Genomic DNA, 13885 nt, shown 5'->3' with positions numbered 1-13885 from the left:
CCTATTCTTCCCAGCCCAGACATAAAGCAGTTGGTACCAGCTCTATCACATTTATTCGGGGAGTGGGCCTAGGTAGTATGAGGGGATAGGGGTGGCAGGGAATTCAAGGAGGGAGAAGGATTGTGGGGAACCGAAGAAAAAGTGGCTGCTTGGTTGGGTCTTGGAGAATAAGGGGAGGTGTGTGGAAGGTGGATTGCCTGGGATATGTGGTTGGAGACTTAGGGGTTAAGACAGAATGACTGGGGGGTTCTGGGTAGAGTTGGGGATGGGGCTTAGGATATCTGTGCAGAATCTGGGGAGATGGGGTGGGTGTCTGTACAGTCTGAGGCTGAGGGTCCTGCTTGGCCTGAAATAGGTGTCCAGGAGTGGGGGTCAGAAAAGGGGCTCAAGAGTCTGGGGGTGGCTGGCTGGGGTTTCAAGTCACGAGATGGGTAGGGGGAGTAGTGTCCAGTTGGAACGAGGGGGAAGGATCCAGAGTCTTGAGGACCAGGCCTAGATGGTCTGGGGTGGGAGGTCTGGGCAGTCTGGGATATTTGAGGGGTGGAGAGGGATTATGCTTGACTGATCTAGGGTGGGAGCAGGGCTGGCCACACCATAACATAGTGTCAGAGTGGGGAAAGGATCAAAATGGGATTTGGAGATGTTTTAACAGATGAGTCAGAAGGAAGCAGAGGAGGGAATTTTGAGTGGGTTTATATTGCCAAGAAAGTGGGGTCAGTGGGGCTGGGAGACTGTAGGCTGAAGGGTTGTGCTTGTAGGGCCTGGAAGCTAGGGAGGTGTCAGGGGGTTGAAAGCTGGAGGGGGTATGAGAGTGGGAGCGTCAGTGGAAAGGTCTAGGTTACCAGGGCAGAGCCTAGTTGGGAAGGGTCAGGGTAGGATCCCAGATTGGGTGGGTGGTTTTGGCGCGCTCAGGACATCTGGCTGGGCGGAGTCAGGTCGGCTTTAAAAGAGGGGGCCAGAGGCGGCTCCCAGGGTTCAGGCATGACCGCCTACTTGGCAGCAGCCTGCGGCGGCGGTGGAGCCTGGGCCGTCGCCTGGGCTGTCGCGGGAGCGGCCTGGATGGACAGGACGCCCTCAGGAGACAGCGCAGACGTCACGGCGGCAGGGTCCACACCAGGCGGCAAGCGGTAGCGGCGGTGGAACTCGCGTGCGATGTATCCATGCTCATCCTGGAAAGAGAACGAGATTTGAGTGGCTCCGCCCTTTCCCTATAGACGCCCTGTCGCTCCGGCCGGTGGGTCCCGCCTACGCATTCTGGTCCCACCCCCGCCAGCGGGCTCACCGGGCGCTCTTCGTGGCGCGCATGCACCTCCACGTGGTCGCCAACCACCTTGACGGCGATTTCCTCTGGGGAAAAGTGCTTCACGTCCAGCAGCACCGAGAAATGCCCAGGTTCCGTCGGGACCTAAGCACAGTCGATCGTCATGGCGGGAGGGGGGGGGGCGGGGCGGGGGGGGGAGGCTCCCAGGACCCAGCAAGGCCCCTCCCCCCGCCCGTTCCGGGGCTGCCCTTGCCCCAGGCCTCCGGAACTGGGCAGTCTCCCTTCCCACTCCTAGCCCCAAAGGATGTCTTCACCCGGAATAGCTGGGATCACCCCTCCCCCTGTAATCACAGATTTTCCTCTCACACAGACTGATGAGGCCCTCTTGGGCAAAGCCAGGGACCTCGGCTCTCACAGGGTAACCCTGCCCCCTCCCCCAGTGTCAAGGACCCATAGCCAGCGTATCCTTTGGACACTGAGTCCCCAGCCCCCTTCCTCTCAGAACTCCTGGTGCCCTTATTGTACCCCCTCCCCACCACCACCACCAGAAATTGCCAAGATGCCTCTTCCCCCAGCCTCCAGAGTCTTCTCTTTACCCTCCCACTGGAGTCACGGGGCCGCTTACGCCCTCAACAGTTACCAGTATTCATCCTCCACTTCCCCGAGTGGCCAGGCCCCCCTTTCTCAAGTCACAGGACCCTTCCTCTGTATCGAGACAGAGGGACACCACATACAGTCTCCAAACTTCCCCGAAAATGACAAAACATTCCTTCCCCTCAGGAGTCCCTGGGAACCCACACGCCCCCTTCAGAATGACTGAGCGCCCCCTTTTCCCCGGATCACCGGTCTCCTTCAGTCACCAACGCTCCCCCTCGGAGTGACCGCCGCACCCTATCAGTGACTCAGCCATTCCAGCCCCTCAGAGCTGAGCCCCTCCTCTGAGGGTCAGGGACCTCCCACCCCCTTCAGTAATCCGACTGCTAAGATTCCATACTACGGCAACTCTAGAAGCCCCTCTGAGTGGCCGGACTTTCCACCCCGCTCAAAGTCAGGGGGCATTCCTCACACACACACACACACACACACACACACACACACACACACACACCCCTCAGGATGACCGGGGCCCCAAGCCTTGGAAGTGGCCAGGTTACCGCCCTCCCCCAGGCCTGGCACCTGGGCGGCAGGCAGCGCCACGCTGGGTGCGCGCAGGTAGTAGGGGGCCAGCGTGGCGGGGCAGAGCGCAGCCAGCTCGGCCTCCAGCAGCCCCTCGCCGAAGCGCTGGTCGAAGAGGCGCCCGGGCAAAGGGGCCGAGGCGCGGCGCAGCCAAGACGGCTGCACAGGCACGGGGATCTCCATCCTGCTTCGCCGCCGCCGCCGCCCCTAGGCTCCGCAGTGCCCCTGCGTGCGCGGCAGCCGCTCTTATAGTACGCCTTGTGTCCGCCCCTCGGCGGGCCGCCCGGGGACACTGGGACCGCGGCCAGCGCCGGCCATTAATAGAGCCTTATTTAGAAAGCCCAACAATGACTTGGCCATTTATTAAGCGCCTCCTGGATGCCAGAGGTGATCCCCCAATTTCCCAAAGGGGAAAGAGGAGGCGCAGCCTTGCCGAGTAGGTAGAATAGCACGGTATTTGGGACCCAGGGCCACCGCGCGGTTCGCAGTCCCTTTAATCCATTCCCGCCCCGCAGGCAGCTCCCGGGATGACGTAGATGGCGGTCTTAGGAGCAGATTCTTGGGTACAGGGAATGTGATAGCCAGCCAGGCTGTCAGGAGGACACAAAACAGACCCTACTCCCATCTCAACAGGGCCTTGGGCCCAGCCCCCCGGCAAGCCAGGCCTAATTCTGGGCCTCTGACTCAGCCTCGGGTGCCCAGGGTAGTGGGGTCTGCCAGGTGAGCAGCAGCCAGAGGGCGCAGGCACGAACAGTCCAGGCTGGCCCCCCAGGGGCCGCGCGCCGGGCCCGAAATAGCTCATTTTGATCCCACCATTTCGGCTAGGAGCCCAGGCCTGGCACTTAGTGCAACCAGCTGCTCCTGCAGCAAGACAGAAGTGGTTAATGACCCCGCGGGACCGGTTGGCTGGTCCGACGGATGAAGGGGCGTTGGTTAGAGAGGGGACGGATTCTCTAATTGCTCTGCAACGCGAAAAGCGGTAGTTATATTGGAGTCCATTTCTGCAGCAAAAGGGGGCGTGGCTAGAACACCCTGCTGGACAGCTAGTGTACCTTGGAACTCTTCCTAACCGCGAGCTCACCCTCAGATCCTTTCCATTGGTCCGCAGCCTTGCCAATTACTGCCGCGCGCTACGATTCTCCAATCAAACATGCTCTCTCAAGTCAGGCCGACAATACAGCCAGTTGTGAGACATCTCCCTTTGGCCCGTCTCCAATTACTTTTATTTTCCTCTCCATCATTGGTCGCTTTGGAGGCCGCTCTCTTTAGCGTCGGCACTCCCAGAAAGGGGCGGGCCTGGCAAGGCATTGCTAAGCGACCAAGCTGTGCGCGGGGTCAGCCCAGTGAAGGAGCTTAGCAGGCGGAATCGCCCAGGTAGCTGCGGGATGGACCGCAGGTGAGCGATCCTTCCCGGGGACCACAGGAGGCCTGGGGAGGACCTAGAGTGAGATTAACACAGCCTTGGGTCAGATTTGCTAGGGTCCGGAGTCTCTTTCTCAACCGCATTGGAACTACAACTCCCAAGATGCCCCACATCCTTTGGCTGCTCCAGCCTTGGACTTCATCATCTCGGGGGTCCCGTAGCGTTTTATGTTCCGCTTTCTAAGTGGCCCCAGGACTTTTCATTTTCCTCTAAAGATGCCCAGTGTCCTCTTGGAAATTAAATGTTTTAATTTTAAAATTTCCCCCAGACTCCTATGGGTGTTGTTTTTGACCTTTCTTGCTTAAGGCGGAGCCCAGTTACGGGGACTGTAGTCCATTTACTATTTTCGCCTCAGTGTCCCAAGGACTTATGGGAAATGTACAGTGATAAGTTTTAGGCTTGTTTCTTTTCTTTTCTCTTATTTTCTTTTCTTTTATAATGTTTTATTTATTATTTTTGAGAGAGAAAGACAGCATGAGCAGAGGAGGGCGGGGGCGACAAAGAATGGGAAGCAGGCTCCAGGCTCTGAGCTGTCAGCACAGAGACCGTCTTGGGGCTCGAATTCACAAACTGTGAGATCATGACCTGAGCCGAAGTCACCGATGATGCAAAAGAGATACAGATGCCCAGCCTACTTCCAGATATTATGATTCTTTTGGCCTGGGGTGAGGACCTCACATTTGTATTTTTTAAAGTCTCCTAGATTGGATTAGGGTTAAGAGCCACCAGTTAGCAGTTCCTTGGTTTTCTGAGACTGCTTCAAGGGCTGGTGGGAATCGAGCCTCTAGTATCATTATCTTGAATGTGCAGTGGCACTTCATGGGAATTATAGTTCATCTCTTCCAGGAATCTATGGGAATTGTAATCTGGTTCTGCCCTCCTCTTCCAACCTTGCAACCCGACTCCACCCTGCAACCCCCTAACAGGGCTGCACTGACCATGCTCCGCTTGCCAGCCTTACTCTCCCCTTGCAGTCTGCCAGTTTTCTCAGTCGGAGACAGCCCCTTTGAGGATACTCCCCTGGATCAAAGCCACTACTGGCCATCCCGAAGCCAGACCTGGCACCCCAAGGTGAGGACACCCCATAGAGAGTGCTGTATGTGAGCCCAGTGGTGAGGGAGTGACTAGAGGGAAGGAGGACATGTGATGAGAGATAGGGGTAGGAAATTAAGAGACAGTCCCTCCTGCCCTCCCTACAGCTCTGCCCTTACTCAGTCCTCTGTCACCTGGATCCCCTGTCATAGCCCCAATCACTGAGTTGTTGCCATTATAGGATGTGTTTCCTCCCCTCTGGACTGAGACACGCTTCGTGTGTGTCTTCGTTCCCCTACAGGGATGACCCTTCAGCCCTCACTTTCTTCTCCCCATCTCCGTATCTTAGACCCTGAGCCCGTCCAGGTCCCAGAAGTCCAAGCTCCCCAAAGTTCCTAAGGCTCTGGCCACAGGTCCCAACTCCTCTGAGCTGTTTGAAGAGTCCTGGCCATCCAGCTCAGAGACCCCTTCCCCACCTAGCACCACTGAAGAACAGAAGGGAGCCTCCCCACCACCCACCCTGGTTGACAGCCGGGAGTCCGTGGTGGCCAAGTAAGTACCAGGAGCCCTGGAGGGAAAGAAGGGTTTGGGTCAGGAGGGGGCAGGCATCCCATAATAATCATCATAGCCAGAGTTGTTAATGCAGCACTTTTAGAACCACACTTCATGTGTGTTATTAAGTGCTCTGGAGCTAGGCTGCCTGGGTTCAAATCCTAGCTCTGTCACTTACCCTCCAATCTGGGCCTCAATCTGTTAATTGGGATATTAATAGCATATATCCCCCTAGGGCTGTTTTAAGGTTTCAACGAGTTACTGTCTATAAAGCATCTATAACAAGTACTATAACATAGTACTTGGATTTGTATGCTGCAAGTTCAGCTGCTTTAATAAAGAGTACCAAATTAATTGGGGCTTAATCAAGAGAACATTTACCTCTCCCTCACCTAACAGTCCAGGTAGAAGCAACCAGGGCTGATATGGCAGCCCCTAGTTGAGATGTCAGGGACACAACACAGTTTCCTTCTATCTTGTTGCCTCCCATCACTAGGCTGTTGCTCTTTCCTTTATGGACCAAAATGGCTCCCAGCCACATCCACTTTCCAGAATCACATCTCCTCATACCCTGTTGGTCAAGAATCTAGTTACATGACCATAAAACTGTAAGGATCCCTGATAAATATATCTGTAGAAGACCTGTCCAGTCTTGTATAGTCCTATATAATATTGCATTATTATATAAGAAAGGAGAACAGATGTTGAGGGACAAGTAGTAGGTACTTCCATGGTACTTGATAAACGTCACTATTGTGACTGTTATTGTCATTATTATGTGGCTCCATTCATTCACCCACCTCCCATTCTCTGATGCTCATAGGTACATAAACCGGTTCCGCCAGGCTCAGCCTACAAGCAGAGAGGAACGCCAGCCTGCAGGCCCAGCTGACTTTTGGTGGCTGCGGCCTGAATCTCCAGACACCAGCAGTCGACTTGCAGCAGGTACCTGCTTCAGTCCCATCCACTCCCAGCTGAAAACCTTTCCTGATCAATGTCCCCAGCAGACATTCCTCATACCCCACCAAAGTCAACTGGGGCTTCTCAGCAGGAGCCAGTGAACCAGAAGGAAGACCCGACATAGCAGTCTCAACTCTTGCCAAGGTGATGAGCACATCTCAGGCTAAGGCTGTGGCCCCCCTTCAGGAAATGAAGCAGGTGACATCCTCATCCACTTCCCTCTGTACCTGAACTGACAGCTCTAGCCCTGGGATAGACTTAGAGTCCATCCCAGTTCAAGGAAGCTTAAACAAAAAAGAAGGATTTGTTGGCTAATACAATCAAGAAATCCAAATGTATATGCTCTCAGGCATGGCTGGATCCAGGTGTTTGGACAGTATTAAGAGGAACTCAACTCTCTTGAATCTCTGTTCCTCTTTGTTGGGTTCAATCTCAGGCAGGCTTTCCCCATGAAGTCACGAAGATAGCCTTAGTTCGCTCTAGGTTTCTAACTTACATAGTTAGTTTAGCGGAAAGAGGAGGATTTTCCAATAGTTCCTTCCAGAGCACCAGGGCTTACTCTCATTCGTTCATCTTTGAGCCAATCACTGTGGAACCAGAGGACAGATTGTTGCGATTAGCCAGTCTTGGTCAGGAAGGTGAGGTCAACCCTTCTCCCACAACAATGACTATGGGGGGGGGGGGGTGGATCCACAGAGGAACACTGGGTCCCCCTTCCCTGAGGAGGAGGAGCAGATTCTAAGCCAGCATGTGAGGGTACCAGGTGGAGTGCAGACTGGACTTCGGGCCCTCTGTCCAGAGCCCCTTTCCCAGCACCCTTTGAGGTGGGGGCTGGCCTCTGACCCCTGTCACCTCACAGAGCCTCAGCACGTGGAACTCACCCCTGCTGGACCTGGAGACGCTGAGCCTGCAGAGCAGAGCTGCCAGGCTGCTGAAACGCAGGTGCCTTCCCTGCCCTCATCGTCCCCACTCCTACAGCTCCGGGCCCAGCCCACTGCCTCTGAGACCTCTGTTGCCTCACTTCTGCTTTCTCCCTACAGCAAGGCCTCAGTCTCCTCCTCCTCACTCAGCCCTAGCGATGCCAGCGGCTCATCATGCCCCGTTAGCTCTGATGGCCTCTCTGCCTTCTCCATGACCTTCACCCCTGACTCCAGCAAGGGCTCTGACCCCAAGGCACACGGTAAGTTCTGAGGCCACGATTGAGGGCAGTCTGGATGTGAATCCCAGCTCTGACATTTACCAGCTGTGTCACCTGGGACCTTTCTGGGCCCCTCTGTTTCTGCAGCTTTAGAACAGGGGTAATAAATGAGTCGGTGAATAATGCAGGGTGCGCTTACCGCCGGTCTGTGAACAGTACCTATCATTAGTATGGCAGGCTCTCTCCCTGCATCCCGTTTGCAGTTCTGAACACAGATGTCCAAAATTGGAAATTAGCTCTTTGCTAATTTGGCACCATACCTGATTTGATGCAAAATCTGACCTGAAGAGTATGAAGGCTGTTTATGATCTCTGTGTATTTCATTTAGGGTGACTAGTCGTACAATTTTTGCTATGGTTGTGTTACATTGAACCACATGAAGATCTCTGTCTTTGTAAGTAAAAGGTGGTTGAATATTGGCAATTTCGTGTTGTTCAGCGAAATGCTAATGTGTTTGAGTCTGGTGTACTGACCCAGCCCCCTGGCAGTGCTGTTCACATCGTGTGACTCTGCTAAAGCATGCAAACTGTTGAACTCTCCATTTCTGCCGTCTGAAATTTTCAGACTTCAGAGGTGGGATGAAGGACCTGGGTTACTACTGTCATCATTGTTGTTACTGTTACTCCATGCCCAGGTCCTGGGATGATGCCGTGGTGCACAGGACAGATGCTCTCCGTGTCTCACGGGGCTTAAGTGAGCGGGGACAGGCAGGCACAGTGAACAGACAGGCGTTCGTGCCTGGTGCGTGACCCTGCCTCCTTGTCTGATTCTTTGCTCCTTTTCAGCTTCACTTCACCTTTTATTCACCTTTCCTTCCTAAGCCTCAGTTTTCTCATCTGTAAAATGGGGGTAAAACTAGTATGTACTTCATGAGTTGTTCTGCAGAAATGTATTCATTCTTTCATCTAAAAAACATTGAATACCGGGACGCCTGGGTGGTTCAGTTAAGCATCCGAGTTCAGCTCAGGTCATGATCCCATGGTTTGTGGATTCAAACCCCGCATCAGGCTCTGTGCTGACAGCTTGGAGCCTGGAGCTTGCTTCAGATTCTGTGTGTGTCTCTCTCTGTCTACCCCTCCCTTGTTCATGCTCTGTCTCTCAAAAGTAAGTGTTAAAAAAAAAAACACAAACAAACACACAAAAAACATTGAATACCTGTTGTGGATGAGGCCCTGTGAGTGGGCTTGGCGATTCCACAGTGAACCAACCATACATGGTCCCACCTTCATGGTCCTCGTAATATAGTCAGTGTAGGGCAGAAAATAGCTATATAACCCCACAAACAAAAGTGAAATGTAAGCAGAAATGAAGGCCATGCGATGGTTGTGATGCTGGGAAGTCACAGAAGGCCTCTGGGGAAGAGGGGCTATCTAACTGGAGACTTGAACAATGATGGTGGAGACAGTAGCCCTCTAGCATGTACTCAGGACCTGAGGTGGGAGGGAACATGGTACAGACAATGGACTAGAAAAGGCAAGGGATGCGGGGGGTGAGAGTAGGGTGGGGTAAGGTGGAAGAGACTGGCAGGAGTCAGATTACATTGGGCCAGGTAGGCACAGGAGGCATTTGGTCATGATCTTAGTACTAGGGAGCCATGGAGGATTCTGAGCAGGGAAAGGATGTGGTCTAAGTTGGGTATTAACAGACTCCCTCTGGCTGCTGTTGACCCCCTAGTGAGAGATGCTGGTAGTTTCACTTGGGCCAGAGCCTGAGGAGCAGAGTAGAGGGAAGTGGCCAGGTTTGGAAGTAGAGTCACGGGATATAGAGGGGAGTGAGGGAGAGAGATCCAGGGTGACACCCCCCCCCCCCTTTCTCTGTGCAACATCAAATGACAGGTCTTTTAAGAGACAATGGTAGCCCTACTGATCATTTTTGATGAAGTTATGCTCTGAATGATCGGAATGATATCCATGTCCCTTTGCCCCACTGAACTGAGGACAACCAGTGGCCTTACCCTTAGTCACTGCGGTATCCCTAGCACGGGTCTGGGCACTGCAGTTCAATATAATCAGTTCATTTGGCATTTATGCCACAGATACTGGTGGCACCAGGCCTTGTTCTTGACACTGGGGATATGAGAATGGTCAGACAGAAATAATCACTGCCCTTGTGTAGCTGCCAGAGATACATAAACAAAGAAGCGCCATACTGAGTATGTTAGAATGTGAAAAGTACTAAGGGGAAAAATGGAACAAGAAAGAGGATTGGGAGTGGTAAGGCTGGGGGTTGTTTTGGTTTTAAATAGGGTAGCCAGGGAAGACCTCACTAAGAAGGTGATACTGAGCAAAGATTGGAAGGATTTGAGGGCCTGAACCCTGTACATACAGGAGGGAACAACATGACAGGCAGTGGGAACCACAAATGCACAGGCTTTTGCTTTTTACCAGGACAGGTGCAGCCTGGGGAGGGTTCTAATCCAGGAGGGCCCTGATCTGACTCAGGTGTTCCCAGGCTCTCTCTGGCTGCAGGGTGAATAGATTGGGAGGACAGAAGTAGAGAAACAAGAGAAAAGGTTCCTGTTGGGTTGGCCCCAGGTAAGGGCAGTAAAGAGGGGGAGAAGTGAAGGGCCCCTGGGTGGCTCAGTTGGTCAAACGTCCGACTTTGGCCATCATCATCTCACAGTTCATGAGTTCAAGCCCCATGTCAGGCTCTGTGCTGACAGCTCAGAGTCTGGAGCCTGCTTCAGATTCTGTCTTCCTCTCTCTCTGCCCCTCCCCACCCTCTCAAAAATGAATGTCTGAAAGAATTAAAAAAAAAAAAAAAAAAAAAGAGGGGGAGAAGAGGGCAGATTCTGGAGCATCTGTCTTGTTTACTGCTGTATGCATAATGTCCAGGCACAAAGTAAGAGCTCAATAAATACTTGCTGATGAATAAAGATTTGTATGATGGCAGCTTGAGAAGCCCAGGAGTGCTCTATCCCTGACTCTGCTTCTTTTCTCACTTCCTATTTGGATGAGGAGTTGGGACATTATCTGGAGAGCTTGTCTGAATAACTTTCTGGTACAGTTAAAAGGTATATAAACAGACTGTCCTTGGTTTGCTCATCACCCTAGCCCCTCTCTGCTTACCCCACAGGAACACCAGCACATGCCCCCATCCCTGCTCCAGCCCCGATCTCCTCCCAGGCACCCTTGCGTCCAGAGGATGACATTCTATACCAGTGGCGGCAGCGGCGGAAGCTTGAAAGGGCTCGAGGAGGGCAGGGTGATGGAACCTGGGTGCTACCCCAGACTCCTGCCCTCACCACTCCAGTGAGATGGGGGAGGGAGGAGCTTGAGGGGGCTGGAGGGAGGGATGCTAAGGAGAGCTGGAGGAAAGAGGAGCCTGGAGGCGACTGAGGACCCCTCTACCCTTTCTCTTTATCTCAGGTCCCTGTCCCTGTTTGTCGACAAGCTCCTGCTGCCCCTGCAGAGTCCCTTGCTTCCTTGGGAACCCAGCCTAATTGCGTCCCACTTTGGAGCAGTGTGACCCGGCCTGGTCCCCTGGAGGCCTTCTATATGCAGAGGCCTCCTATTCCGCCAGGGTTCTCTCCACACATCTTTTGGGGCCCCAGCCCACATGGGTTCTTCTGGGCCCCGCAGCCTGGTCCCTGGGTACCTCTCGGGGCCATTCCTCCCACGCCCTTCGCCTCTACCCCTGCGCCTCCGGGTTCCACTCCGGTGCCCCAGGCCTCCAACGCGGCACCTTCAGCCTCCACCTCCCCGCCCCCAGCCGTCCCCCAGGATCCGCCGGCTCTTGCGCCAAGCTGCCCCGCCCAGCCTGAGAAGCAGGGCCCCAAGCCTGGGAGTGGCAGAGCCCGGCGCCGCGAGTCCGCTGGGAGAGTCACGGCAGCTGACGAGGGTCCTGGCCTGCAGCTCAGAGGCGCCCTGGGCCAGGTAGTAGCCGCTCGGCTTTTCCCGGACAGCCTGGAGGACACGCCCCCTCACCTTGAGGGCCCACCTCTGGCAGAGACTGAATCTCAGAAAGTCAAGGCCACACAGCCCCAAACCAAGGTTACACCCCCTCTATCTGGATCCCATTTTCCCAAAGAACAGACCCCGCCTAGTCGGTCTAAAGCAGAGTCTCGGATTGCCAAGGCCAAGCTCCCCCTAGCGACGTCGGAGCCGAAGAAGGACAAAGACACTCCCTTGGCTGAAGCTGGGTATCTGAAACCCAGAGTCCCGCCCCCTCCAGCTAAGGAGGTGTCCGCTTGCATCGAGGCCCCGCCCCCTTCCTTCAGGGCGGGGTCTCTGGAGGCTGTGGCTACGCCCCCGTCCGCTGCTGACCACGCCTCCTCAGATCTGCTCTGCCAGGCCGCCCGACTTCTAGAGGCTGCAGAGGGTGAGCTGATGTGCGTGGCTGCCCGGATCTGGATAGTAGTCCAGCACCCCACGAGTCAACCTCCTGGCGCCCCCTCTTTTTCCCCTAGACTCTGACGGCAGCGAGTTCCAGGACGACCCTGTACTGCAGGTGCTAAGAGTTAAGAGGGCCGAGCTGAGGCTGCAAAAAAGGTGACCATCACCAGGATCTACAACACGCCTTTCCCAGAGCCATCCACAACCCCAGACCCCAATCCTGAGCACATAACCACCTCAGCTTCTACAACCCCGGATTTTTTGCAGGAAAGTGGCCGCGCAGTTATCGCTCTTACTGGACCACACTGAAGACCAAGCGACTTGGTCTCCTCCAACCAGATCACCTTCCAGGTCCCCAGAGAGGCGAATGCAAAAGGAAGGAGCTTCTCTTGAGACCAGACGACGCTGAATTATACAAATTGTATTTTTCCCAATAAAATGTTTTTTTCAAGTTACTTAGTTTCTCTGGGAGTTGTTCTGGAAAGGCTAAGAGTCGTGCTAATTAAGAGAAATGGCTCCCTCCCTCCCCCTATCCGAGGTACCTCTGCCCTGCCCCACCCCACTCTAGTTCCTGACCATTGGCACAAAATCTCTTCTGGTATCCTCTCTGAGGAATCCTCTCTGAGGTCAGGACAGGGAGGGGTTCCAGGACAGATTTCAGGCAAGACTGGACTTACCTTAGCTGACTCTCAACTCAGAGTGGATCCTCCTGTCTCAGCTGAGACCAAAGGGCTGTCCTTTGGGCATGAAACTAATGGGGGTCATCAGAGTGCTGGGCAATGGTCAATCCTCAGTCCACACCCTGCTTGAGCCAGAAACAGTATTTAGTGTGCTGATACCTCCCTCCCTGAAACACCTCCTCCTTACCCTTCCAGTGCCCCACCCCACTCCTCACCTCTCTGGTCACACCTTGTCATTGCTCCAACCTGTCACTTTAGCATGTCCCAGGTCCTTGCCTTTAACTGTCTGTACTCATTCTCAGGCATCTCTAGCCCATCTCTATTCTAATAGTCCCCAAATTTCAATCTTCACCCTAGACCGGGCCACTGAACCTTAGGTTCCTGTATTCCGCTACCTGCTCCATTCCTCACCATTTCCATGCCAATGCCTACTGTCTCAAAGTTCACAGGTCTTAAACTGAGCTCTCAATCTTCCCCTTAACTTGCCACTCTGGTTTTCCTGTGCTCTATTCTAGTTGCCCAGGCCAAAAGCCATGTGGCCATTCCTGACTCCTCTCTTTCCCCCACCCCACAGTCAGTCAATTTGGCTAGCAATTCCTTTAAAATCTATCCGGAATTTAACCCCTTATTCTTCCACTGCCCTCACCCCAGCCTAAGCTATGGCACCTGGACTATTGAAAAACCTATTGTTTTGTCTGCAAATTATTTGACACACTTCCCATCAAAAAGTAGATTCTATGTCCCATCTCCTTGAAACTGGGTAAAACTTTGTGACTGCCTCAACAAATAGAATGCAGAGGAAATGATACTGCTTTAACTTTCTAAACCAAATTAGCCAAGATGATACAGTATCCCCCTGATCTCCCCCCTCCTTTTGTATGCTTTGTATGCTTTGGAGCCCTGGACTTCCATGTAAAAAGTCCAGCTGCCATGCTGGATAGGGATTTTGGTTACACAGGTGTATGCACTTGTCAAAATTCAGTGAAATTTCTGAATGTCATTGTATGTGAAGTTTACCTCAAAAATAAATATTGAACTCTAGTTAAAGATATGCATGCTGAAGTGTTTAGGGGACAGTATACCAATGCCTATAATTTATTTTGAAATACATCCAAAAAATAGTAAGATTAATGAAACAGGATGAATAGAGTAATAAGTGAATTGAGATAAAGCAAATACAGTAAAATGTTAATTTTACTGTAGGATCTAAGTGGTGGATCTATGGGTGTCAACTGTAAAATTGTTCAACTTTGCTGTATGTTAGAAAGT

At 53.2% G+C, this 13885-nt stretch overlaps 2 protein-coding genes across 13 annotated transcripts; one reads left to right on the top strand and one right to left on the bottom strand.

Annotated features, from left to right (window-relative positions):
* Positions 1-34: 34 nt before the first annotated feature.
* Positions 35-2674, bottom strand: HSPB6 (heat shock protein family B (small) member 6). The gene is made up of 3 exons (XM_060652244.3): positions 2438-2674; positions 1283-1405; positions 35-1169 (listed from the first exon to the last, which is right to left on the bottom strand). Exons 1-3 carry the CDS (start codon positions 2618-2620, stop codon positions 990-992), a joined length of 486 nt encoding a protein of 161 aa, XP_060508227.2. The 5' UTR covers positions 2621-2674; the 3' UTR covers positions 35-989.
* A 1003-nt stretch (positions 2675-3677) lies between these two features.
* On the top strand, positions 3678-12391 carry PROSER3 (proline and serine rich 3). Of its 12 annotated transcripts, none has more exons than XM_078438498.2 (11): positions 3678-3833; positions 4787-4931; positions 5242-5444; positions 6268-6389; positions 6475-6548; positions 7264-7346; positions 7445-7584; positions 10678-10853; positions 10971-11922; positions 12011-12092; positions 12204-12391. In XM_078438498.2, the coding sequence occupies exons 1-11, from the start codon at positions 3823-3825 to the stop codon at positions 12343-12345; spliced, it is 2130 nt and encodes a 709-aa protein (XP_078294624.1). In that variant the 5' UTR covers positions 3678-3822; the 3' UTR covers positions 12346-12391. The 12 variants fall into 12 exon arrangements, with proteins under 12 accessions (XP_078294624.1, XP_078294626.1, XP_078294625.1 ...); XM_078438500.2 differs by having other exon boundaries at positions 3679-3833; positions 6496-6548; XM_078438499.2 differs by having other exon boundaries at positions 3679-3833; positions 6493-6548.
* Positions 12392-13885: the final 1494 nt, after the last annotated feature.

This window comes from Panthera onca, chromosome E2, assembly GCF_046562875.1.
Source record: "Panthera onca isolate mPanOnc1 chromosome E2, mPanOnc1 haplotype 2, whole genome shotgun sequence".
NCBI classification, from domain to species: domain Eukaryota; kingdom Metazoa; phylum Chordata; class Mammalia; order Carnivora; family Felidae; genus Panthera; species Panthera onca.
This window is presented reverse-complemented; position numbering and strand designations above follow the sequence as displayed.